Below are 27,482 nucleotides of genomic sequence, written 5' to 3'. Positions count from 1 at the left end.
TCAGTGTCCCGCTATCATCAAAGCCTTATGACATTCCACACAAATAGCAGGAACAAGACTAAATACTGTAGTCACCTACAAGAAGGACAGCCATTAGTGGGCAGTCATAAAATACATTATAATAATAATAAAAAAACCAAAAACAGTTTTGATTGTAATGATTGCCACAGCAGATGTTAAAAATTTGTATTGTGCGGCATACAACACATGGGTGTGTGTGCATATGTCACAGCCACAGATGAGGAAAAATGGATATAATAGGAAAGAGACTAAGAGCCATAAGCAGCACATTTAAAGGCTCTGGCATGTGTTTTCATGCTCTGTTACTTTACTTCCAAGCTGGCAATAATGTTTCATGGCAAAAAAAAAGGTTTCCTTTTAATGTAATACAGCTCGAATGGTTTGATTTTTAATTTCAAGTCTGCATTTTTTCTTTTTTAAATTTTGGAGCCACTGGAATGGTGGTCTGAGTCAAATATAATATATTTAGTGAAACACATTACTGAAAATCAAACAGACTTTCAAAGTACCAGAATTAAGATGGTGTTAAAGAAATATATCCACTAATTATCCATTATCACAATACTTAGTGAACTGAGAAACGAAATAGCTGCTGTAAATCTATCTTTCTGTTACAGCTGCAAACAGAAGAATTCTTTCATTTGAGTTATCCAAGAATAATTTATTAAGTACATTTTAATCATTAACATTTTTAATCATTCATTATTTATTACAGCTGCTGGTCATTATGTGAATTTTTACTTAGGAAAAAGTGAGAACACTGAAGGACAAGTACATACAGTGATAGTCATTCAAGAAAACAAAGCATCTGTTTCACTTTGGTGCAGACACTGCCATTTCATTCGTCACTTCACAAAGACGTCAATTCATGTCGCAGCCATGACAAATGTGAAATCAATCCAAACTATGAATTTAAAACAAGAGAATCAAAAGAAGAGCAGTGGGGTTGAGACGCATGATGGAAGTGACACAGGGCGAGTGAAGGGCACCAGCAGCGAAACCACTATGCAAATTTCCCCGCCACTTTGTTTGACAAGCAACAACACTGCTTTGTATATATGCAAAGCCTGGCAGGACACTGTGCACACAGCCCTGCTGTCAGAGCGGAGTCATGCTAGAGTGGTGACACCCAATAGGTGACCCCTGTCTCCAATGAGGCTACTGGGCCAGACTTTCACTTCATTCAGACAGACGCACGCAAACACTGCAAAAGTCATCACAAGCAGCACACATCGCTTCTCAGGGGTCGGACGTGGCTGGACACTCAGATCACCCGCTGTTCCATGCAAACTTGGAAACGTGTAAGAAGTTGGGTTATGTGATTTCTGGGGCCTTGATTAGCACTTTGTATTTACTCAGCAGCCAGTCTCTTTTGCCGCCACCAAAGCACTGGAGACAAATCATGGTAGACCCCATTAACCATTACTCAGTTAGGCTTCATGCTGTGTTGCTTTTTTTTTTTTTTTTTCTCTTAGCTGAGTGTTGCCACATCTGAGGAGTGAATCAAAATCTCGCAGTGGAAATACAGCAACAAACAAACCACAGTGACTAGACTGGAGCCTCTTAGTGTACGCTAACACGGAACTCTAAAATCCCCCCCCCAAAAAAAACAAAACAAAATAGAAGGTCAAATATAACCTCTTGCATGACAAATTCAGTATCCTCTTATGTTATGGAAGTGGTCAACTTTGTGCACTTATGTCGCAGGGGAGCAACTGATAAAGTAACACTTTTAGGTTGTTTAGGTCTGTTGCCAGTCCAGGATGTTTACATTGTATCTTCCTGTTATGAACATAATATTTGACCCACTTGTTTTGAAATGTACCCATTTGGAAATAAAACCATTTCAAAACGTGTAATTTCCTTTAGTGTATTACTTTAATAAAGTTGGGGAACTAATTTGAGTGAAGTAACATAATATTTGATTTTAATCTCAAGTATGTATCAAGCACCAAAAACCCCATTTCCAATATTTCCCATGATGCAGTTTCCTAGCACCTTTAGACAGGAGTTGTTCTAAAGTTAAAGTTTCAGACCCAAACTGAGATAGTCCTGATGACATTATCAAACTCTTAACTTCATTAAGTTTATGTTGATATACTTATAAAACACGCAGGCTTTAAACAAGTGCTAATACACGAATGACTGACAACTGTTTCTCATACTATGTGCTTCTTGTCCAGTATTGCAAAACGCGTGGTGTATGACGTATAGAATGTTACATATTCAAATGTGAAGAAGGTGTTCCATCTGGAGTGAGCGAGTGTTGTATAGCATAAGCTGTATAAGTATAAGATGTGATCACACGTATGAATGCAGCCTCCAGAACAGGAAATATTGTCCTCACAGTGGGGTAAACAAAATCGTGGGTGAATGTTGTTACCTGTTACTCTCTCGGAGAGGTTCGCTTCCCTTCCGCCAGGAAATCACACCCCAAGGAGACATCTTGGGCTTGCACTCGATGAGCACATCTCCTCCTACCTTCACCAGCGTCTGGCTCCTCAGTTGGTTGTGAGAAAAATCTGGGGCAACGGCTGAGACAAGAGCAGCATATTAAAGCCTGTGATTGTAAAAGCTTCACATCTTCTAGCCTCCAATTTATCTCTGATCATTTATCTCCTATGAAATGAATGATTTTTTTTTTCCATTTGCAAAATTAGTTCATAAATACATTGAATTATTTCCATGGATAATTCAAAGACACTAGATTACGGATCTTTATAATTTGAATAATTAGAAAAAGAGCTGCATGATAATGGTCACGACTTATGTGGAGCTGAAGAGCTTGATGTGAGTTTATTATTATTCTAAGTTAGGCAGCATGTGAATCTTTTCTCTCTGTGATCATTCCCTCATAACGACTTTCCTTGGCTATAAACCGCTCCAAAAATATGTGCCCTTTTCAAAAGCTGTGCAGCTGTCTGATACCTCCCTGACATTCTTTTCTCGAATCTCCCCTGAGTTTGACCAGCACAATCGGCTGTATTGAGCCTGATTCCAATCAGCAACATGATCAGGATGAGACACGCTGGAGGTTGAATGGTGAATGAGAGCTGCTGCCAGCAGAGACTGGAGAGTGACAGGCTTGACAGGGCAGATGGGCGAGGCTGGTGAACAGAGCAGCCCTGGCATACATCACTGTCAGCAGGACGCATTCATCTTATAATTAATGCTTTTCAATTAGTGGCCAATAAGAAAGAGGCCAGAGGTCATCCGGCGGTATTGAGCTAGGGGAAGAAGATGGGGGCAAATTTGAAAACAACTGTGGGCAAATATATCCTTGTGCACTCCTCCTCATGCCAACGCATATACTGTTTGCACCCATGCGTGAGTCTGCAAGCACACACACAAACCTTACCTATAACTCGGAGCTCCGCATTGGAGTAGACCTCGCCATGCTTGTTCCCAGCTACACACTGGTACATCCCTGTGTCGAACAGGGTCAGGCGACTGATCGACAACACCCCATTGGCCACCTGTATGCGCTCCTATGGACACAGAGACACATGCCTTTAATATGCCTTTATTCCCAGAGCTCATCTACATAAAAACAGGCAGCCAGTGGGCCAGTGAATTATGGTCTGGAAGTGACAGACGTGGCAATAAATCTAGGTTTTCATCACTAATGGAGGGAAAGGCTTGGGTGGATGGAGGCAGGCTAGCAGAAAATGACCCTAATCAATCTACATGTTTATGAGAGTGAAATAAAACCATGCCCTATTTATATCTCTGACTGCACCACAGGGCCTGTTTCCCCTTCAGAAGGAGGAGGGGATATTAGGGGAAGGAATATCGTAACATCTGAGGTATGCTGCATTGTGAAAATTGCTTTTTAGATCGGTATGCCCTATACATACTAAATGTTGTGTATATGGCCACGCTGTTCCTCCTCTTCATCTGTTTGGACTATCACTTCTGCCCGCCTGTGAGGGAAATCATGCTCGTCACTGAGCCATCAAATTAAAATCTATTTAAGGACGGCTGGGACGGATGAACTAAAAATTCAGTTGGATCAGTGTATCATTTAGACATTTAATCTACACTATATATATATATATATATATATACAGTATCTCTCTGAACTCCAGTTCTTGCACAACTCTGTCACTACTGTATTGGATCTGTGAGCAGTTTTCATACATCTCTATGCAGCTGTGTCAGGTTTTGTCCTGCGTCTCCTCACCCATAACGTCACTAGAGCCCATTTCCATAGGGGGGTTGGAGGATCCTGAACTCCAGTCACAGGGGATTAAGGCACTGTCACATGAAAAGAGAGACTGTCCTCACTGAAAGATCACAAACTAATCCTGTGTTTGAGCAGGTTGTGCCTGAATTTCCATAACGCTCCGGATGTGCAGGGGCGAATATCCCTGCTGGCGAGGGAGGCAAATGGTGGCGTATATCAGTCTGTGCATGGAAAGCACTCCCATTTATGGCTGCTATTAATTAACCATGACGTTCCTCTCAAATCAGCAGTTTTTCATGCGGGGACCTGGGGGGACCATCTGTACGCCTTATGCTGAATGAAAATGATTGGCAATGTCATTTGCCAACAACACTGGGTTGATTTGTTTGATTTAAAAGTGCAAAACATAAAAAAATATAATGGATTTTCTTTTTAAAAGGGAGCTTCTTAGGTTTGACTTCTGTGTTGAGCTATGTTCCCTTTAAATACTGATTACAGGGAGCCTTTTGGATATTGATGCAAAACACCTGTAAAAAAAATTGACAATTGTATTATCATATCTTGAAGATATGATAATACAATTGTCAAATTGATTTAAGAAAAAGGCGATTATTTTCTATTTTCTTATTCAGATGTAATGGTGTAAAAGAAACAAAAAGCAATAGATAAATAAAAGTAACTACATTTTAATCTTACACGTTTAATCTTTGATGAATGAGAAAAGGAAAATGTTACTACAGGGCTTAACAACAAATTATTACTGGTCACCGGTGTAGAACTGGAAAAGAAATCTGCTAATTTTCCATATAGATGTTTGATTATTGTACTTTATGTGCCTGAGTAAAGAATGAAGGCATAGACATGAGCTAAGCTTTGCAATAACAAGAACAAAAACTTTAAGCTGAGCCTGTTTGCTCCACTTGAGCTTGAATGAACAGGAAGGGGCGGGAATTTCAACCATTTCAATCCTCTCATCAGCATGATGGAGTAAACCTCAATTAAAATGCGTTCCTAAAACCCAATGGCTTCAGCAATAGAGCCCTTAACAGAAATAACCTCATATCAAGTGCAGAACAGTAAGCCATGTATGTTGGTCCCATACCCCAATTCACTAAATCCTGGCATTTCCTTTTTAATTGCACAGCCACTTAACCCTGCAACCATTGTCAATAAAGCAGCAGAGAGTGAGGTCCTTCAGATGAAAACAGCCACAAGAAAAGACGTATTCCAATAAACCATAGCTTTTTTGAGATAAGGAGGTTAACAAAAGCATCACCAAGTAAAATACCTCAATTGAAGATAAACGCATTGTTCACCCTATGTCCAACACAAAGCCCAAGAATTGTAAAAACCAGTTTGACAGTTAGTATAATTAAGAAAGAGTGAAAATGGTTGGGGTTTTGTAACTTTTATATATTGATATGGAATTATCAGTGCACACACAATGCACCCCGGTATCACACCAAAATGTGTAATGCAATAGTCAGTCCACTAAAGAATCCCGCTGCGCAAGTACACAAATGTATACCCAGGGTCGAAGACAGAGGATAATTGACGTAGGTCATGTGATGAAGTACAAAGAGTGATAAAGTATTTGCACAGGAGGTGCTTTAAATTTGTGAGAAACTCTTTACTCTTTACTAACTGACCATTTTCTTTCTACCTTTATGACTTGCTTTTGTTTGACAAGGATACACTTGTGATGTGCTGTGTGGAGCTTTGTATTGCGTGTTAAGTTATTGTGTTGTTTCTTTTTGTTGTTGTTTTGTTTTGATTGTCTATTTGGACTTGGCGAGGGACTAAAGATGTGACCAGGTACAATGCATCAAATGGTAACATTTATGTTTTAAACTGTACATGATCCCTCTTAAATAAAATAAACAATGGTAAGTATTCTTCGTGACTTACATAATATCACTTAATTAAAATTACTTCTTTTAAGACAAACCATAATTTTCCCCACCCTAACCTCATCAAATTGCGACTGTGTCATATTTAGCCCAAACATTAATCTTTTCCTCAATTTAACCATGCGGTTTTAGGTGCCTAAACCCAAGGCACTTTCCTTTTCCTGCCAAGGTGAGACAAAATGTGACACTGACACGGTATCCTGCAGTGGACTGACAGGTCTATTACAAGCTTTGCCATGATACATGCATAATCAGAAATATTACCCTCTCGAAACCTACTGGACCGACAGATATGGGCCAAAAGATTGTATCTTTACGTGGTCATTGCTCTATGTGTGTTGCTCAAAGTTCAGCACAGTCAAAACAGGTTTAATTGATTCACTGCAATAAATAACAACAAATGGTGCATCCTCTCCCCACTGCTTCTTACATCATTGACCTTTCCCTCTTGCCTCTCATTAAGCCACTGTGGTTAATGGTGGCATTTCAAACAATGTAACACCTTTGCTGATTAATCCATTCAGCCATGCATTCTGAATATTTCAATTTATTATGTCTATGTTAAGGATAAATCTGCTGCATAAACATCTAGATGGCTGAGTGTGTTGAGGTGTTTGTGGCTAGTAGGAAAAACAATAATGGGATTTTGTATTTTGCACATAAGAAACAGCCACGAGTTTTACCTTATAAAAGGTGTTAATACAAATGTTTGGCATTGGCTGAACAGATTGTTGATTATTCCTTCCTGATAGCAAGCCAAATCTTTTTTATTTTTTTTTATTATGTGAACAAGGCTATTCTGCATGGAGTGCTGCCTCTGTTAATATAACGACACACTGGGTTCACTCCTACCTCAGGTGTAACATTCAAGTACTGATCGATATCCTCTGATGTGTTTGTTGCTTTTTTTGCATAATTAGGTACATTAACATAATGCATCTTTATGTATCAGGTGCAAGCTGTGCCTTCGTGTCCAATCGATCTTGTCTAAACAACCTGATATAATAATCCAATATGAACAATGAAGGATTTATATTTTTGAAAGTGTTAACAACAGAGTCGAGTTAAAGTTGGATGTGCAAACAGGCCGGTCGGGGTCATATTGGACTCATTTCTCATCATAGTAGTCATGATGGTAATTCAGAGGGGGCAAAAATAAAAGTAGGATACACAGTGTTTATGAACAGAATCTTACTTTTTCATCTTTGGTGGCACAGGATTAATAACTGCATGGGGCGAGGAGAGATTTAGCAGTAGATTGGAGTAGCTCTTACATCACTGTGCTTTCCAGACAATCATTAAGTACTTGGCCTGTTTACAGTTCAGTCTCTTGGCCCAGCAAAGCACAGTAGGCACAGTCAAATTCTTTTGAAATAAATGCTGTTTTGGAGAAGTTAATAACACAATGTATGACTGCACAGTGTTGTAGACAGTAATGCATGGTAATTACTCAGTAAAGCTCAAACACGCGGCACAATAAAGCTTTGAAAATACAACACACGGCAGCTTCCATTCTTCTTTTAGCGGCGCAGAGTGTGTAAGAGACATCTATGCCAAAGCTGTAGTCGTATCTTCAGGTCTAAAGACATGCAAGCACTTGGCACATCTCACCTCTGCAGACTCCAGGTTCTCTCCGTTTTTCATCCACCTGTAAGAAGGCTTCGGCTTCCCCGTGGCTTTACACTCCCACACCAGCGAGTTGTCAATGAGCTTCTGGACATCTTGCGGTTTCTCAATAAGATGAGGAGGGGCTGGAAACATATAAAATGCAAGAGTGAACTGGATTGTTGACTTTTGAATTAGATCAAATAATACGGCTGCAGGGAAATTAAGTTAGTGGGCATCATGTGCACTGGGAATCAAAATCCTATTTTGATTTCACATTGCAATTACGTTTTGTCACTATCAGTCTTCATGTAATTTGTTTTGCCCTGGGTACTGCCAGTCAGGCTACAAACAAGCTGTATTATCTAACTGCTAGGGTTTTGTGTCATATGCAACTTCAGAGAAAGAATGAAGCTCAGGGTGGCAAAACCAAAATTGTAACATTGTCTTTTTATTTGTAAATTAAAACAAAAATATCAGTTTTTATATGCAGTAAATCGACTTAATAGACAGTATATTTGACTAAATCACAGGCAGAGAAGCACAGTGCTCGTGGTTGTTTATTATAACAAAGGTATAAAATAATTGTGACTGGCACTGGTGCAAATATTTTTCTTGGCCCCCTCCCTGTGCTGCTAACTTCTCGCACCCAAGAGAAAAAAAGTCTAACCGTTCAGACAAAATTTTCATGATAACAACGCAAGTCAACACAAATCACAAAGGTGCAAGGTCATCTGGCAAATAAATTTGCATTTCCCAGCAAGACTTCTTCCTTGATAACTTTTCAGAATAAAGCTACCACATAGGTCCAAGTGATGAGTAAAAAATATTGTATATTTATTCCTGATAAATTGTAGATTTGTAACATTTCAATTGAAGACAAATGAAGATACATAACAGAGGCTATGACTCAATACCATAATTAATCAAAAATCATAAACAATAGTCAACAATTAGCTAACATTGAATATATTTTTTTACTTTGTGAAGCAAGCTGTTCTGTAAGGGGCCCATTTCAAAATGTACCGTACATTTCATGGACGCTATTGTGCTGCAACAGTTGCACCATCAATATTTACGCCATTCTAAAATGTATTTATGAATGTAATTATAAGTAGGGTTTGTGCATTAGCGATTTTATCGAGACTTATTTGCTAGATTTATTTAAATACAGGAAATGTCATACTCCATAAAAAAGGCTATCTATTTATTTTTTAACACAAGTTCTACTTTAGTTGTTGCGTGAGTCTGTGCATCTTCTGTGATGGACCAATAAGTCAATCTCGAATAGAAATCACCTTTCAGTCTTTGTGTTGTGTGTGTTTAGTGACAGACCTTGAATCCCAAATATATTGCTTTTAGTTTCAGACGAATTGTCCCTAATGTTCTCCTTTCAGGGTTCCTTTTACTTTCCCACCGTGCTTATAGCCTACCTGAACAAAAGCAGATCCATATACAGTGCATTAGGGGGGATACTGGTGCCATAAAAACGCTCCATTCAATACAATCTCTTTAAATGATGGTATAATTATACAGGAGCAGAATTGATTCCTGCTTTGTCATGCAAGTAACTCAAGGCTAGTTAGTGATTAAGCCAAAGAAAGGGGAGGTGCATAAAACTAGATCTGTAAAGCTTTATGTGTTTAATGCTCTGTGTATTCTTCTTAATGTGTAGGTCATGCTACGATCATGCTATATCACACAAGGCCAGTGGCAAGACAAGAGGAATAGCTGACCGCACTTTTTCCTTCCACACACTTCACCTAATGCCACTCTCAAGGACTGACCTTTGTAAAGGCTTTTCACTAACAGTACAAATCCAGCTCTAATTGGCCTCCACTATGTTGTATTCTGCCTTCTAGTAAAGCAGGACAACACAGTGATAAATTCAATAGCTGCAAATGTATCTCAGCACTAAATATGTGCGCAATAAAGCTTTAGTATACAGTCATCGTGTTTGGGTCCTTCGATGTTCAGCAACGCACAGTAAACACTGATAAAAAGAGGTGAATGCACTGACCAGGGGGAGTATTTATGCGGTCTTGTGTCCTTATGTTGGAGTCTTGCACAGATTCAACATCAAAATCTGCCCAGTATCAAATCATTATTTGTGTTTGTGGATGATTTGTTGTACTATATGTCTCAAACATCCCTCTGGCAGATGAGGTTGCTGCATGAGGTTGGCTGAGGTTGTTAACATTTAACTTTAACGCTGTGTTGTTACCATCTGTGCAAACAGGGGAAAATATGGAATTTGCTTTGACTGAAAGCTGCTGAAATAATCTTTTGCTATTTGTCCAATAACAAATATTTGTTTTACCAAACTACTAGATACAACATTTACATTAACCTTCTCCTTGCTGTGGGTGTATTCTTTATGAAATGATAGAAAATAGAAACATATAGTAATATTCTGTCAGTGTAAGCTGTGTGTTCATTTAATTAGTGTACTGTATGTGCCCTTGTGGGTGATGGAACAAATGCTCAGTGGGAGAGACGGTAGAAACTAGTTACTCTATAGACTTCACCATCACCAGTCATTTTGCATCACATCCATTCATGCTACTGCAATTTTCCATCAGAGCCTGACTGAGCTGCCCCACCCAGCACCAAAAGGGGCCGCATTGTCGTTGATTTTTTTTTCCCCCTCACTGTCAGGGTTCCTCACTCCATCCCTCGCCTGCTGCGAATATATTGACTCTCAGTCAGCGCTTACCAAATGAGAGCAGGCAGCCCATCTCAGCCCGCGTTGGGCCAAGTGCACATACAATCACGCCAAACGTCAAATGGCTAAAACAGAGGAAAGATGGGAATTTGCCTCATCAGTGATACCCCTTTGAGATAATGCAGTGGTAAGTCTGCACAAAACACAAATGCGAATACAACAGGGAAACTGACCTGTCTCATTGTTGTATTTACTTTCTCTTGGAGTAATATTGACATTGAGAAGTGAGCAAAAGCCCATTTCTTTTCTGACTTTTCCTTCAGAGGTAGAAATCATAAAAGATCATGGTTTGGGTCAAGATATAATATTTTACATAAGCAACGCTACATACTTTAGGTAAGATAGTTAAGAAAGACTTAAGTTAAATATGTTACGTAAGTAACTTACTTAAGATGAATCCAGGTTGACTTATGCTTTCTCATGGATCTAAACACCGGCTGACGTAAGTCCTGTGTTTTCCATCCAACTACCAACAAACCTCCTCCCTAAGTGGAATTTATCACTCTTTGTACTTTATTACATGATCTCTGTCAAGTCTTTCCTCGAACTTGGCAATAAATTCATGTGGTTTCATGTTTCAAAATGTGACACAGACACAGTATCTTCTAGTGGACTGTTGGGTATATTACACACACCGGTGTGATATTGGGTTGCTAATTTCACCTTAAGCTGAGAAGAGATTCAAAAGTTTCCATGCAATTCATGAATTTTAGTTTGACTTTCTATGTATTTTCTATTTAATGAACAGATTTAATTAAACTAAATCAAAAGAGGATGAAGTAAAATTAAAAGCCCAGTCATGAATTTGAAATATACATTTTTGCTCCCTCATGTCCCCTATATGTTAGAAGGATTTAATATGAACAAATCAGCACTTTAGTTTTGTGGTACATTAATAAAGGCATTGGAAACATAACAATTTAACAATGACTATAGTCCAACCATAAAGTAACACCTTAATTTATTCCTGTCTAAGACAAAGGCCAGCTCTCTTCCCTCTGTAGCTTGCCTGGATTTACAAGAGATACCCTTATCGACCCCACTCCCCCCCCCCCATTGGCTTACAATGCCAACAAATGTCTCAAAGACTTAATTCAGAGGGAGTTCAAAATAAGATTACTGATTTGTATCACCTGGCTGCAGACAGCCAGAGAAGTAGAGAGGGAGAGAATGACAAAAGATACCAAAAATGAGAGGGACATGTGTGAGGGAGCTCAAAAGGACAAATCAAGCCTTGGCGGATCACAGCGTGCTCCTGGGCAGTTATCGGGAATGAGCATAAGAGCTTTCTGCGCTGTTGTAAATAATGGCAAATTGTTTAATGTACCAAATGAGTTATTTCTGACAGCTGACACAGCATGACTGCAAGGGAAGAAAATCACAAGGAGGAAAATAGAGAGCTGTCGAGGTGGAAAGAAAATCCATAGACTGTTCAAAGTTAACTGCCTGGTACATTTGAATACAAACAAAATACCCCACTCAAAATGTAATCCAAAAAAAAATAAAATATATATATATATATATATATATATATATATATTAGGGCACCATTTTATCAATTCATTTATTACCATTTCACTAGTTGTCATAGAAAGTCACCAGCATATTGCTGCTTTTGAGCATTTATGGTCTGGCTATTTATATGGATACATACATTTCATTCAATTAGCTTTCTCCTTTATGTTTTTCCTACTCCTTAAAATTGAGTCTAGCATTGATATGTAAAAAAAAATATTATGTGTGCTCTGCTCCAGTAATTTAAGTTCAACTCAAAGAAAATCTGTCCAATCTTCAGATACTTTGTGACCTGGTTCCATACCACATCCTATTATCTAAATTATTTGTTATGTAATATACATTACAGTATGTTTTTCTGCAGTAAGTAAACAAATAATAAACATACTTGAGATGACAAACTGAAAACTGACAAGATATACTATTTACATTTGGAAAATATACATGAATGCAATAAATGTAGTGCAGAACAAAGACTGGTTTTGTCTCACCCAAGAAATGCTGCCAAAACCTATTACATTTCAGTGTTACAATGACCAAATCCTAATCTTTCATACTTTAATACGTAGTATCATTTAGGTTTCTTGTATTATTACGGCAGATAGGAAAGAAGTCTGTGGAATTTTTTTGAGAAATACTTACACAACTTACAACATAATACAACTCCTACATTATATGGACAAAAATAAAATACAAAAAACAGTGAGTAATTTAGCTGAACTCTTCATTTCATCAGTTAATGTATTTATGTAAATGTCCAGTAATGTACAGTAAGGAAATAACAAGCATGGTTGAATATATAGAAAGGTGGACATCTTAATATCCAAAGTTATGCACTTAGCAAAGTTAGTGAAATATTTCAAATCCTCTGTAGGAAAATGTAAATCTGATAATCCACTGTATTATATATACATACACATTTCAGATATGAATATAAATCAACATGTTTATAATAACATGTTTATAAGCAGGAGGTTCTTTTAAAATTGAATGATTAAATGTGTGGAAATGTGTCATTTTGGAAGAGGACAATGATTTTTCTCATGGTGGATGTTTAATTTCAGAATGAAATGGCCTCTTATCATGACTTTGGCTATCTGCGCTCAGTAGGTGTGACTCCAGTCGCGGGACTATCGGCAACAATGAGTGAATCTCCTAACCCCCTTCCCGTCCATCCAGATGCTGCTGTGCAGATTATGTCCCTGACATATGTGGCACTGGTCTATGTATAGCACGTTTAATGGCTTTTATCTCTAGTCAAGTTGGATGTCAATCATGATGCCATCTGGTGGAACCCAATACAAGTCTCACCAACAAGGTCGTATCCAAGGGCTCAGCCTCATCCGCATCACTCCTTTAATCTGGATCAAAATATTAGAGGCATCATGACTGACAGCCTTTAATCATTTTAATGTGCCATTAAAACGAGCCACCCTCTTCATGTACTCTACCACACGAGGCTCTGCTGATAGTCACTGACTGCTTTGTAAGAACAGTTGTATTCTGCTTATGCTGCCTCAGTCTGAACAGGTCTGACAGATGTGGCACACGGTGGTCAAATATTCATGCAGGACAGGATCACCTACCGTAGAAAGAGAGCTTGCCTTTCACCATGTTCATTCCCCTGGAGTTCTCAGCCATACACTCGTACGTGCCGGCATCCTCCTGCTGGAAATATGGGATTTCTAGGACGCCACTGGCCTTTCTCATGTCCACTTTTCTGGGGAAGGGTATGCCGTCCACTCTCCTCCAGTTTATAGAGGGTGCAGGGCTGTGACAAAAGACATACAGAAGGCTTGCAGACAATTTTGTGTCAAAACTAAACTTTTAATAATTTTTTTTAAGTATTGTGATGATACTTTGCTTAATGCACGTTAAGCAACCCAAACCATTATCTTTTGTGAAATCTAACCATATCGTTTTTGGTGGCTGAATCTAAGGGACCTTACTTTTCATGCCTTGGTGAAGCAAAACCGTTTGTTCATGTTTCTACTTCGTTCTTGTAACCGTGTGAGTCCACTGAAGGCCACTAGAATCCAGAGGCAAATTCCTTGTAGGTAGAAACATTCTTGGTCAATAACGCTGATTCTAATGGAAAGTTTAAAGTCGGTTTCACTCTCCGGGAATGTGAAGCTGCCCAAATAACCTCACACACTACGTAGAATTCAGTACTCTTATCTTTAGGCATTTTACCTAGTCTTGTACGCTGGGCTTCAGTACACCGTGTTAGAAAACCTGACACTTTAACTGAAGATTTTATACCAAAACATGTGCCCTCTAATTTCTCAGATGTGCAGCCTAGCTTGAAACACTCGAGGAAAAAACATGAAAAAGAAATATCCCAGCGCTTTCTCCAAAAACTCTTCTCGGTGCGCATGCTGAGCCTGTACTAAGAGTGGGCTTACTTTCCCAGAGCGAAGCATTCCAGCTTTACAGTGGATCCTTTGGCAACATGAACAACCTCAGGAAATTGAACTTCAATCTTTGGCTCATATTCACCCATAACACCTGAAACAGAAACACAAATGAGGTGCAGTGTTAGTAAAAAAAATATTTTTTTCCATATGAATTTAAAAAACTCAGGCAAAACAAAAATAAACAGAAGTTGCAGTTTCTTCCACCCAACTACTGAAAACCTTTTTTCAAGTACAGCCCTCTTTTTGCTATAAATTTAAATGTTTTTTTAACTTTCAACGCTGTTTCAATGTGAGCAGCAGAGATGCACTCTGCTCTCAGTGCTGTCACAGAATGATCTTCTATTGAAAATAATGAGAAAGAGAAACCAAAACACAGTTCTCTAGCGGACATGTGACATACTGATGTTCAATGGCAAAGAAATTTTATTTTGAGAACTCATAGACAGTTTGAGCTTTTACATCCAGATGAGTTTCATCTTGTTGTACTGCTAACAGCTATGAACTAGAAAATGTGCACATAAAATCCCCCTGGGGTCTGCCACTGTGTCTACAAAGCATCCCATTCACTGTCGGTGGAGCAGCTCTGGTGGATTATAATATTGCTGCTGTGCATGCTAAAAATCTCTGGATAAAGGAGAAGACGAGGAATGTAGTCTCTGGTGTTCTAGCTTTCGTATAGACTAATTGATAAATCAAGATGGAGGTGTCTGCCATCACTTGAAAAAAAAGCATATGTGTGTTCTGTTCTTATCCTTAGATTACCTTAAAGGTAAATTATGTCAATGAATGTATAGCTTGGTGTGCTGTCATTTCTCCTTGCTCTGCCGATTCCCATTCTGGGTGCACGTCACCCTATTTTAGGCCCCTCTCATCCACCGGTGTGACAATAGGTTTTCCCCTTTGCTGTAATTCCAGGTTGTGTTGAACAAATAGCTCTAGAGATGGAGGAAACAAGCCAATTTCATCTGGTTGATTTGGTGAGGCATGTGCTATCAGGATGGCTCCCTGAGTGACTGTGAAAGCTAATTCAGATCCTTATCACAACTGTCTCACACTGGAATGTAACCACAGCACTATCACCCATGTTAAAGCAGACAGGTGGAAGTGGATGGGTAATTGTCTCATACCATAACCTTTTGTAGGGGACACCTGTTTAATGTGCCCACCTGCACCCCTCCTTCCTGTGCTGGTTTCACTGTTTCCATGAAATAAAGGTATAATGAAAAGAGAAAGACAGAAACCAGAAAGGGGCATGCTTTGGAAATGTGGAAATGCTTTAAAAAAAAAAGTATTGACAAACCAGTTTACCTGTTATCTTCAAACAGAATTTTATATCACTTGAACAGCTAGTTTACATCTCATGTTAGATGCCAAGAATGTCAGCTGCCTCTCCTAAAAGTGCCTCCGTGTCACAGTTTTCATTTTGTTACAAATTCAGCCTTTAATCCCCAAAATTGTGGGCTGAACCCTGTTTTACAACAGCAGAGCTACACAACAGTATTTTTTAATTGATATTCTGGAACAATCTCTGTAACAACAGGTACGAACAAAACATACTTAACTTTAGGTTTACAGCTGCTACTGTACTACTTATACACATAAGCAATATATAAATATTATTTTAGTAGAGCTGGATTTCTGTATTTATGATGTGTGTGTGTGTGTGTGTGTGTGTGTGTGTGTGTGTGTGTGTGTGTGTGTGTGTGTGTGTGTGTGTGTGTGTGTGTCAGCAGATATGTCAGCTCATATGAACCAGTCACAGCAACAAAAAGCTATTTGATGATTGCTATATTAAATGTATTGAATTGTAATCTATTGGCCATAAAACAAAAGTTTAGAAATTCTTTTGAACAATATTCATATCATGTGTATTGCATTTATGTTTATATAAAAAATGAATTTGAACAATTTAACATCATTACTAAATGTAAGAAGTGATAAGATGAGTTGAGCAAAACATAAGCAATATTGTGAGTTTAAATAATGTATGCATATAAATACAAAATAATGGGTTAAAAATCCTTAAAATGAATGTTAAGTTACTGTATATAAACATAGTTTCCAATAACAAGGCCTACAAATTCAGATTGATGAGTGGTCATTTTCACTCTTGGAAGGGTTTTCGATCAGATATAATTAATGGGAAGACAAAAGCCCACATAAATGTCATAAAAGGTATTTCTAGTGAATATTACATTTAACTTTATATTTCTCTGGATTATTATAAAAATGGTAAGGACCATGTTTCTGGGATAGAAGGCTATTATATTACTTGCGGACTATGACCTTTCTTCTGGAGCACCTTGATAAGGCCAGCCTAGAGCATCAGATGCATATGTTAAAGGACATGCTGAAATTAGCAAAGAAATATATATTAACCTTTGAATTACATTCGTATTCTTTGAGACCACTTGCCCTATTTTCAGGTACCAACAGCCACTTTAGATTGTTGTTGTTAACATGGCGGGGACATGTACACATTTTCCGTGTGCTGTATTATATCAACCAAGGGATTTATAAATGTATCTGTCACAGTGGAGATGATACATTTATATTGAAACTGTAGAAATAAAAACAGAAGAAAAACAACACTCAAAGATCTAATAAAAGGTATGGAGATGTGATTTTGAAACAAAACATTCAAGAAGGAGACTAAGGAGGAGAATGAGTGGACTGTTACTGTGACACCACTAATCCACGAGAGGATGCAGTGTCAGTGTAATGTTTTGCTCATGCATGAGCAGCACACACACGTGTGACCACGGTCGAAGAAAGAGGGCATGTCATGGAGTTTATGTGACAAAGTATAAAGAGTAATCAAGTCGCATGCTGCGTTCAAGTAGGGCTGTATTTAACAAAAAAGAAAAAGAAAAGAGTGCATATGAACGGCATCCTAACGTGGCATTCACAACGTCAGAACTTAAAAAAAGGCCATGGAAATTATTTTGTTGTTGGATGTTCAGCTAATATATCGTAATTTTTGTCATGTAGAGTCTGTCGTTATAACTTAGACAAGAGTCTACGTCTGAGGAAAATGTTCTCGACAGCCTTGTCTTTTTACTCGGTGCTTTTGCATTTCCTGCATTTCAGTTAAGTTAAGCTTTCTTGAATTTCTCACGTCATCGCTTTTTTGATTTCTTATTTTATTCTATCGGCTCCACTATCTCTAATAGGATCAATAGCTCCCTTTCAACAACCAATTTAATAATGCCATATTCAGCCCTTACTAAAAAACAAAATCTGTACCCCACCCATCATACAAACTATCGACCAATATCCAAGCTGCCTTTTGTGGCCAAACTGTTTGAAAATGTTGTCACCAAGGAGCTCACAGACATTTTAGAAACATACAAGATGAATGACTACTTTTAATCAAGTTATTGTAAACTGCATTCAACAGAAATGGCACTTCTTAGCGTCACAAATGACATAATAACTGCAGGCAATGTGAAATGCTCATTTCTAGGGATACTTGACCTTAGCTCTGCCTTTGATACCGTCAATCATTGTATTCTATTACTGCCTTGGATTGGTTCACCTTTATATCTTGCTGGTAATTTCTCAGTTTTTGTGGGTCAGTTCATGTCAGACACGCACACAGGAACTTAGGACACTTTTTTTTCCTGTGCCCTCGATAAGCTTCAAAACGTAGGTGTCATTTTTGACCAATCCCTTACTTTTGACAAAATGTTAAGCAAATAATGTGGTCATGTTTTTTTTCAGTTAAGGAACGTTGCGGAATCAAGATACGTGGTGACCAAGGTTGAGATGGAGATGATTATTCATGTTTCTATTTCTTCTCGTTTGTACTATTGTAATGTACTTTTTAGATGTTTAAGTCAAACCTCTTTGAACTGTCTCTGAACTGTCTAAAATGCAGCTGTTCGATTTTAAACTGAACGTAAAAAGAGATTATATATGACGCCAGTTCTATCCTCACTTCACCGCCTTCCAATGAAGTTCGGCATCATTCTAAAACACTGGTGCTAACTTTTCAACCTCTGCATGGTCAAACACCCCAGTACATTGCTGATCTCATCCTTACTTATATGACCAACCGTGCCATTAGGTCTGCAGATCCCAAATTACCAGCCGTCCCTCAAACCTGCTTTAAAACCCAGCTTTTCAAACGGTCACACCTATTATTTAAGAGACAGTTGAACATGTTTTTATTCAGACAGGCTTTTGGTTAACCTGTCTATTGAACTGCTCCACTTTATTTATTTATTTATTTTCATTGGCTTATTTCTCCACCTGTGTTTAGAGCTTTTGTACTTTTCCTCGTCTCTGTCCTCGTTTTTGTTGCTGTGATTTGAAATGTTCAGCATAGTGATGTTTGTGGGCATTTACTGCTTTACTGATGTCAAGCACTTTGTGATTTTATAATCGTGAAAGGTGCTATATAAATAAACTTACTAACTTGCAGTAAAACGGCATCATTTGTAGTCAATGTCAACAGCAAAACCATTTTCCAATTTTATGCCACAACTACGTCATATGCAGCCCACTTGACCAAAACAAACCTCATAGCCAACAAGTCAGATCTCTTACGTGTTGTGATTTCTCAGTGTGTGTTCTACAAGTAGAGCTCACCATCACTGCGGAGCACTAGTGGAGTGGGTGGGCCCTGGACTCGGGTCTTTGTGACGGTGTTGGTAACCACACAGGTGTAGTTGCCGACATCTGAGGGCTCTACTTTGGCGATGTACAGATTTCCTGTCTCCTGTGAGATGAAGCGCCGAGAATCTTGCTTCACAAATGTTGGATACTCGTTGAAGATCCAGGAAAATATCAGATCTGTGGATAAAGAAGAAAAAGAGAATTCTCAATTTAAATGCAGGAGTGGGTCCTAAAAGGGGGGATGAGAACTGAGATATTTTGGTTGTGCTGGTGGTGTGAAATAAGATTTAGACCACCTCTGAGTCGTGAAAATGATGACTAAGTTATATCACGCTGAGGTGAAAATTGATGACAGGATCTGTGAGAGGTTACAAACAAATCTAATTATATGGACTCACTTCAAATGAACATTTTTCATGTGGATTAGGTCTGCATATGTAAGTAGGGATTTAGGAGATACTGTCATTGTCATAACTAATTACAGTTCCTCAGACAGCTAACTAGAGTTAGATTTAGCAAAGGCCACAACAAAGACTCACTGGTAATACTTTATAATAGGGTACACACAATCTCGAGTAGGTAATAAACCAACAAACAAACAACAACAACAAAAAAAAAAACACATTACAAACTGCTAAAAATAATATATAAACTAACTTCCCTCATAGTTCTGGCTCAATGTATTTGATTTCAGACTGTTACAATTTTGGGGCTTCTCAGATAACATTAGAGCACTGTCCTACTCAACTGACAAATACATGACAGAAATAACTTAATAAATTAAGATAAACTATAAATATTTATGCATAATATAAAAATGTTGTATAATTAGCAAACACACATTATAAGCTACACTACATGCCAGTCAGGTAAAAGTCCCATTTTGTGCCCCTCATTGACTAGCAAGCATTTGGGTCAAAAACATGGTTGTTTAAAAATATTGTTGTTCAAGACTCATCTGACAGCTGGAATGAAAAAAAAAAAAAAAAAAAAAATCTATCCACTAACTGATAAAATAAATAAGTTGAACATCATTTTCAGTCATTCATTGAGACAGTTTGAGTAGTACCACTGAGGAACCGGATATTTTTGAAAGACTTGTCAGCAAAATTTAAAGGGTTTTCTTTTTATTATAATAATACATTTGAAATCGTCTTTTCTTAATTTTTTTCTGAATGTGACAATTTGTTTGATAAAATCACAGGAAACTAATGGCAATACGATCCCCAGTAACAACAACAACAACAACAACAATGTATAAAGCCCCAGCAAAACAATTTACATCAATCTCATGTGTTCGTGGTGATCCGATGCTTTTTGCCAGATTGCATAATAATTTACCCAGAATCACACTCCCTCACTAATTCACAGTTGCTTATTATCAGTGAATTTTATATTTTCAAAATGTTTTCTTTGTTTCAAACTTTTAGAATTTGACAGTACTTACAGAGACATGCTCTTACGAGCATAAGCGCCAAGTGTACTTTTACCAGTTGGCCTCAAATTCACAGACAACAGTGGTACTGTATATGTTTCTGCACATGGGTGAATGGCTTCTGAAAAGGTGTGAAACTCAGTTAATCTAAATTATAATTATTGCGTCGGTCAGAAGACAGAACACTTCAGTTCATGCAGTTATCTGGTTCATTAAACCTATGATTTGACATTATGAGATGCTTTAAAGGAAAAAGATTAAATACAAAAAGTAATTGCCTCGACAAGTATTAAGGAGTTAATTATATAACAATTATGTAATTGCTATGTAATAATAATTAATGACTGACTGTTACCGTAGATTGAATACATTCATTATTGGACTTCCTTGACCTGGTCAATAATCCAATTTGGTGTAAACTAGTGTTTAAATTGAGACAAATGCTCAGCAGAAAATAAAAACCACAAGGGTTTAAGAACCAAATACACATCATGGCCACTGTCACTGGTAACATAATTCAACTACTGACATCATCTTTGCTGTAAGTTTCACAGAGAAATAAGGAATACAATTCAGCCATGATTGCAAAGCAGGTTGTTGCTATGGCATCTAAAATGAAGTCTAACCTCATTTGACAAGCTGGTGTCCTCCAACTTCAAGAAATGAGCATCACATGTGCTCCATATGGAAGAAAAACTGCATGTTTATCACATAAATTCATAATTCACGACACCATTTATCTTTCAGAGGCTTTGCTGAATACATTAGATATATAAGTCCTCTATAGAGCAGGTTTGTTTATTTACTCTTTAATGACTTCCTCATTTTATTGATGTAAACTCATTCAATCTGAATACTGTTGGACATAATCTGCTGCTGTGGAGTTCTGCAGTTGTTCTGACCGACAGGCACGTGCTATTTTCCAGCTGAGCTTAATCAAACCCTGCCTGTTAGAGGACTGGCAATTAAACAAAACAATCTTGGAGGAACCTTTCCTGTGTCCTAGCTGCTTGGCTATTTATCACAGCAGGATCCTATAGTCCTGCTGGCTGAAAGGAGCATGTACTGTACCGATCAGCACTATTTGGGGGTTTAATGTTTTGCTGTTGTACGTGTGCAGCTGAACACAGAGTGATGGCACAGCACAGATCCATGGGGACGAGGGACACTTCAAGGCAGGATAAGGCATGTTGTTTGTGTTTGTTTCTTCTCCAGTGCTTTTGGACTGTGACTGCACCTGCTCATGTTCTGTGTTTAAAACCCATATGACTACATGGCACAACATGAGCTGCAGAATACCACAGAGAGCAGATACATAATGAGATGTCTCACAGCTGGCCGAATGGGCTTCAGAAAATCATCCAGGGCATTGATTTTATGGGTTACACAACGCTCTCTTGTATAAAAACAGGACATCTCCAAGACAAATTGTAATAAAAATCCAGATGCCCTGCAGCATTACAATCACTGCCATGGTGACAGAAAATCTTACAACAGCAGCCGTTTCAAATGAGCAAAGTGGTTTTAGACTGAATTTAAAAAATTCATGTTGCTTCAAAGCTGAAATTGTACAATCTTTTTAATGTTGTACTATTTAGACCCATTTCTACTAAAAGTCCTTCACTTTTGTATTGTTATGTTGTTCCATCCAAAACACGATCCATTGGAAAGAGGACTGCAGAAGTCCCAGACGATGTCTTTGTGGTTCCCCTCTAGGTTAAAGATCACTTTTCAGGAGCCACAATGAATAAAGCTGCTTCACTCACACAAAGAGACCCCGGAGCAGCTTCAAAGGACAGGCCTCACTGAATATTCAAAGCCTGTACAAGACGTGCAAGTCAAACATGCCCGTGTCTTTGCACAGCTAAGATCACACCCGGACAGATTTGTGATCATGTAAAAAAATGGAGCACAGAGACAAAGACGGTGGGCAGTAATCCCAAAGTGGCTCCATCACCCTTTATGATGGCCTGCAAAGGAAACGACTTAATCAAGGTGGGGCACCTGTGGATGGACACCCATGCTGCGATGCATGTGTATCTCAGCTGATATGGTAATCTGTAGCACAAGCAGGAAGCTTCTTGAAGTATATAAATTATAACATTCTTTAAAAATGCAGTGCCAGTATGGAGTGTATAATAAGAATAGTACAAATTATTCAGTTAGATTACTGATTCACTTTTCTATGATTTAGCAGTGTACAGTATTTACTAATACATTAAAAAGTGATTTAGTTGAATACACCTTTAAAACTCAGTTCTGTCTATAGCCACTGCTGGTGTCTGCTCAACTCTATACGTGCTCTTTTGGTTCTTTATTGGTCAAAAGTTGTTGATAACACCTGGTACTGTTTTTGGGTTCACATCCGGCGAGGTTTACTCACCACAGATCAGTTAAACTGAAGTGTAAATTGCGCTGTATGCTTACAGTTAGGGGGACTTGTAAGAGAATGGTCAAAACTGATGAAGCAGCAACTGAAATATACAGATTTAGTTTGGTCCTATAATTTGACTTAATGGCATTTTATGATACTTCATCCCGGCCTCTATGTCACGCCCATATTTTGCAAAAACAGGCGAGTCTGTTCTCACTTCCAGGGCGTCAAATACTGCCGTTTTGTAAAAAATGCACAAGGTGCTTTTTGGCATTGGTGTTGTGAACACTTGATTCAAAGTCAGATGAAATCGGCAAAATCCACATGGGGTTAGATCAACAGTGACTGAATGGGTCAAATATAGGACATTAAGACCAGTGTTTCAGTTTGTAAGGAAGACATTGATTATTTCTAATAATAATTAATAGATTTATTTTAAGTAACGTAAAATTTGAATTACGTGACATACGTTAGATTACTTACCAAAGTAATGTATTCATCTTAACCCAAACAACGATGCATTTCTAAACTTTACAGCATGTTTTTGGTGCCTAAATCGTAGGTACATTGTGTGTATCTCTGAGATGTCAGCAGACTTTGACAAAGCAGAAGTACACCCAGGGATGAGAACGGGTTGCACAGGCATAGTTGAAGAAGTACATTAATAACAGGTAAACTGATCTTTATGTGTCCAAAATACATATAATGTATTCATGTATTCCTATATTTAATAATTATTTTGTACACGCAGCCAATTAACTCCTTGTTTCGATATACATAGTGCACAGTGAACAAATCTATGAAAGGCATTTATTAAATTATGCATTACGACAATGCTGCAATTCAAATGAATCTGTACATTCGCTGTAACACGCTGTAGCATTTTCTCCAGCTTTGCAATTATCCTCCAAATCAGCAATGAAAAAAATGAGCATGCATCTCATGCTGACAATAGATTTTTAAGGAAGATAAACAAAATGCAGTAGATAAGAACTGAACAGACTCATGGTGGAGTCAAGTAATACAAGATTGCTGTTACAGTAAGTGACATCAGCCAGCAGTTGAAAAATAAACAGCCAAGATTTTTTTTTTCTCCTTCAATGTGATTAATTTCTACAGAATCCAGGCCCTGGCCTGCTTGTCATCCTCCTGCTACAGCCCTAAAGCAAAGCCAGTCGCTGACGCTGTCCCTGAGGATGGGGGGTGGGGAGGGGGATGTTACGCCCCTCCTGTTAAAAGCAATACATATTCATTTGGACACAGGCAACATTTATGACAAGTATGAACAACAACAAAAACAACAACAACAACAACTATGTTTGGGTTTTTTTTCGCCAGCAAACAAAGCAGCCATCTGTCAATACTGAAGGATTTACGGAGTTTTACTGTTACATCAGGACGGTTTGGCATTACAATATATTATAGTATTATAGGCATCAGCTGCCTCATCACTTGATATGAATAACACATGTAAGGGCACACTGTGACAACAATATGCATTTTTAATTATCCAATTACAAAGCAGCGGGTTGTGTGCATGCTGTAAAAAGCAAAACATTTGCAACAAAGCGGTGCACACTCCTTGTGAAAGCTGAATAATTCTCTGACTACAGACGTCACTGTGTGGCATTAGGTTTATGAGTAGGAGGGGTTGCTGAGTATGTGTCAAACCATGTAAAACGGGCTGATCTGGCACAGCATGAACTACTTTTTCTAAAATACTTCCGGAGCCATGGAGAGGAGCGCTATTGCAGCCAAACAGCATGGCCATAAAATCATGAGGAAAGTCCCAAAGTCAGCTCAGAGAAAAATAATCACAGTTTGGTCCTGTTAGATTCTGCACATTCACTGATTTAGGACATGATATTTGAAAAAGTTGCCTTTTTGCACAAAGACAAACAAACAGCAACAAAAAAATAAACTCAGAGAACCCCTCGTCTGTTAAACTACTGTCATCCCACATTGTGTTACTGAGTGCAGCACTCCCATATCTGCTCCGGGCTCCAAGAATCCTCTGATCCACTGTTTCCTTTACAGGACCGGACAGGATGCACATGCTCGGTGCTCTCAAAGCCTCGGGTGGGAGGAGAAACATACACACACACACACACTATAAAAAAAAAAAAAAAATCGACTCTTAGCGGAGACGCACACAAGTGATTTCAGTCTTGAGTGGCCCTCAAAGGTCTCTCCCCATTAGAAAATAGAGGTCAGCGGCATTAGGTCCACCACGAAACAAAATAATCATGTAGTGCAAGGAGCATGGCTGGGTCACACTGGCAGCACCATTAATGCGGTTGGCTTTGAAAAAGACAGAAGCTGACAGCCTCTCAGCTCCTCTTGCTGCCTGTGATCCGCAGTGACAGACAAGGAGGGGGAACTGGATTGCACATTTGGCAGAAACAAACATTTGTAAGGTAGCTTAGTTTAACAAAAAAAAAACAAAAAAAAAACACCAAAAACGTATTACTTGTGTAATCTAGTCCCCTTCCTTGAACTGTGCAGATAATAATTACCATATATTTCTGCCATGCTCTGACATTGGCCTGTCAGATGGAGAGTGAGGGTTTGAAGGCAGCAACGCGCTCTGTCTTTGTACTGGATTGTGGCCTGGCAGGTTGTGTCATGCCTGATCTGCACTCAGCTCTCGTCTCTCTGTCTCTCCAATGCTGACTGTGAGAGCAGGTAGGGTGTCTGGATGACACTGATCACATCAGAAGACATACAGTAGAAAATATTAGCTGTTCCTGCTGAGGGAAACTCACAATGTGCTTTTAAAAAGCCAGCCCCTTTAGTTTTAGACTCAAATCACCAATAGTTATGAATAATACAATACATTATGTTTTGGTTACGGTAAAGCCATTCTGTACACATGTACTATATTATTCACATTACACTATTTTAAACCTTTTGCCTGCTCACCGTTCATTTCGATGTCCCTTTATTTCTACCAATAGAAACCCATACTATTATAAACTATCCTTTTAGGTTAAGTTATATAAGAATATTATATTTTTTTTGCCACTGTCATGTCTAATAAAAATAGGAAATAGGACTGAAGTCAATATGGTTTCAATGAAAATAAATGCAGATTAACATAATTGTAAATAAACAACTGACAATTAATGTGACGGAATATTGAAATCTGCAGAAGTATTTAAAAAAAATAACCATCAACAAAAGAAATGATCAATTTAATTTCAGGTCATTAAACTTTGACGTTCAGCACCAACTGATTTTAAAATAGATGAATACATTGGACACACGTGTCCCTGAGACACTCAATTGTTATGACTATAAATTCTGCTCCCTGAGGGAGAGGAACAATATTGCAACATCCATGCTGCATCTATCTCACGCAGGTTTCGCACAGGCTCTGGCTTGCATCATTCTTTCAACAGGTAAAACTGAGCGCATTGGGATGTAAGGGACACAACTAAACCTCAACGGTCCTGCACTTGTGAGACACCAGGTTACAATAATGCACAGCTCCTCTGTTGCCTCCAGGTCAAATCAATCTTTATTTTTATTTTTTTGTACCATCAAGAATAACATTTGTAAAAGTATATACCCAAATAATAGGAGTCATAATAAACATCTCCACCAGTACCGCACCAATTTTAGTATGTTCTCATGGAAGTGACAGAATTGGTCTGGAGTATTTCCAATAACTTCTGAAATGAGTGTGTTTTAAGTGCCCTTTAGGACCAACACGTTTTCATACCTAAACGACAGAATAGTATGTTTGCCAAAATTACATTTAAGAAAGTGGGACAGCAACCAGACCTTCATTGTCATGGTAACAATGATAAACACGCGGTTACCATGGTGACATTAGATACTTTATGTGGGTAACGGAAATTAAATACATTTACAATATGGTTAGCTTACATAAATAATTTGAAATGAGTCAAGGCTGACTTTTTTTTTTTTTTTTCACAAGGGACAGAAACAGCGGTCTAATAAGATGGGAGTCCTGTGTTTCCTCCATCTGGCCACCCCCAACCTCCTTCCTATGAGGTCAAATTTAATGCTACGTTACCGGCCTTTCTCCTTTGCTTCCGTCATGATTACTATGGGTTGTATTAAGCTGCTTACACATATTACCCATACGGCCATGTTTTAGAGAAGGAGGAACTGACAATATAGCATTGCACTTTTTTAGCATTGTCTAATGAGGGGAAGTTGGTAACAATGATCAAACCTGATGCAGCACAATCACATATATATATATATATATATATATATATTTATTCCAGGAATTAAACTTGCTGGTCAAAATGGAGCATCTACAGTTCCCACAATGCCACGAAACTACTGACAGTTTGGTCAGCGATTTGGATAGATTATGGAAGTAGTGGCCAACATTATTTTCAAACGTTAGCCCCTACCGATGCTCGGCTGGGTTGCATTATTTGAAGCAACATTTCAAGCTTCATACATCTCCCTCTAGATACACAAACAACACCTGTAAACAGACTTTGGAGCGATGAAGACCATCGGGGTATACTATGAAGCAAGTTCAACATAGCCAGGCTTTCTTTGCCTGAGATGGTTCAACAAAGCAGAAACTTGCAGTCTGAGATAATCGGTACTACGATGGTAACCCACTAATCTCGCTTCATAGTACACCCCTTGTGTATATTTTAATGCAATTTTCATGTTCTGTGGTAT

General features: G+C 38.4%; 1 protein-coding gene across 3 annotated transcripts in view; it reads right to left on the bottom strand.

Annotated features, from left to right (window-relative positions):
- The window catches only part of cntn4 (contactin 4), a 151,727-nt gene that overhangs the window by 39,784 nt on the left and 84,461 nt on the right, over positions 1-27,482 (bottom strand). For all 3 annotated transcript variants that reach the window (XM_069166838.1, XM_069166761.1, XM_069166917.1), the window contains exons 6-11: positions 18,973-19,176; positions 14,368-14,470; positions 13,549-13,733; positions 7,729-7,868; positions 3,380-3,509; positions 2,405-2,555 (exon numbers count right to left, since the gene is read on the bottom strand). In XM_069166838.1, coding sequence (XP_069022939.1) covers positions 2,405-2,555; positions 3,380-3,509; positions 7,729-7,868; positions 13,549-13,733; positions 14,368-14,470; positions 18,973-19,176 — 913 coding nt within the window. The remainder of the gene's footprint in view (positions 1-2,404; positions 2,556-3,379; positions 3,510-7,728; positions 7,869-13,548; positions 13,734-14,367; positions 14,471-18,972; positions 19,177-27,482) is intronic.

The sequence above is a fragment of the Embiotoca jacksoni genome, unplaced genomic scaffold (assembly GCF_022577435.1).
Source record: "Embiotoca jacksoni isolate LCO1_2020_lvr unplaced genomic scaffold, fEmbJac1.0.p SCAF_1, whole genome shotgun sequence".
NCBI classification, from domain to species: domain Eukaryota; kingdom Metazoa; phylum Chordata; class Actinopteri; family Embiotocidae; genus Embiotoca; species Embiotoca jacksoni.
Note: the sequence above shows the minus strand (reverse complement) of the source record. Positions and strands in the feature narration are given on the sequence as shown.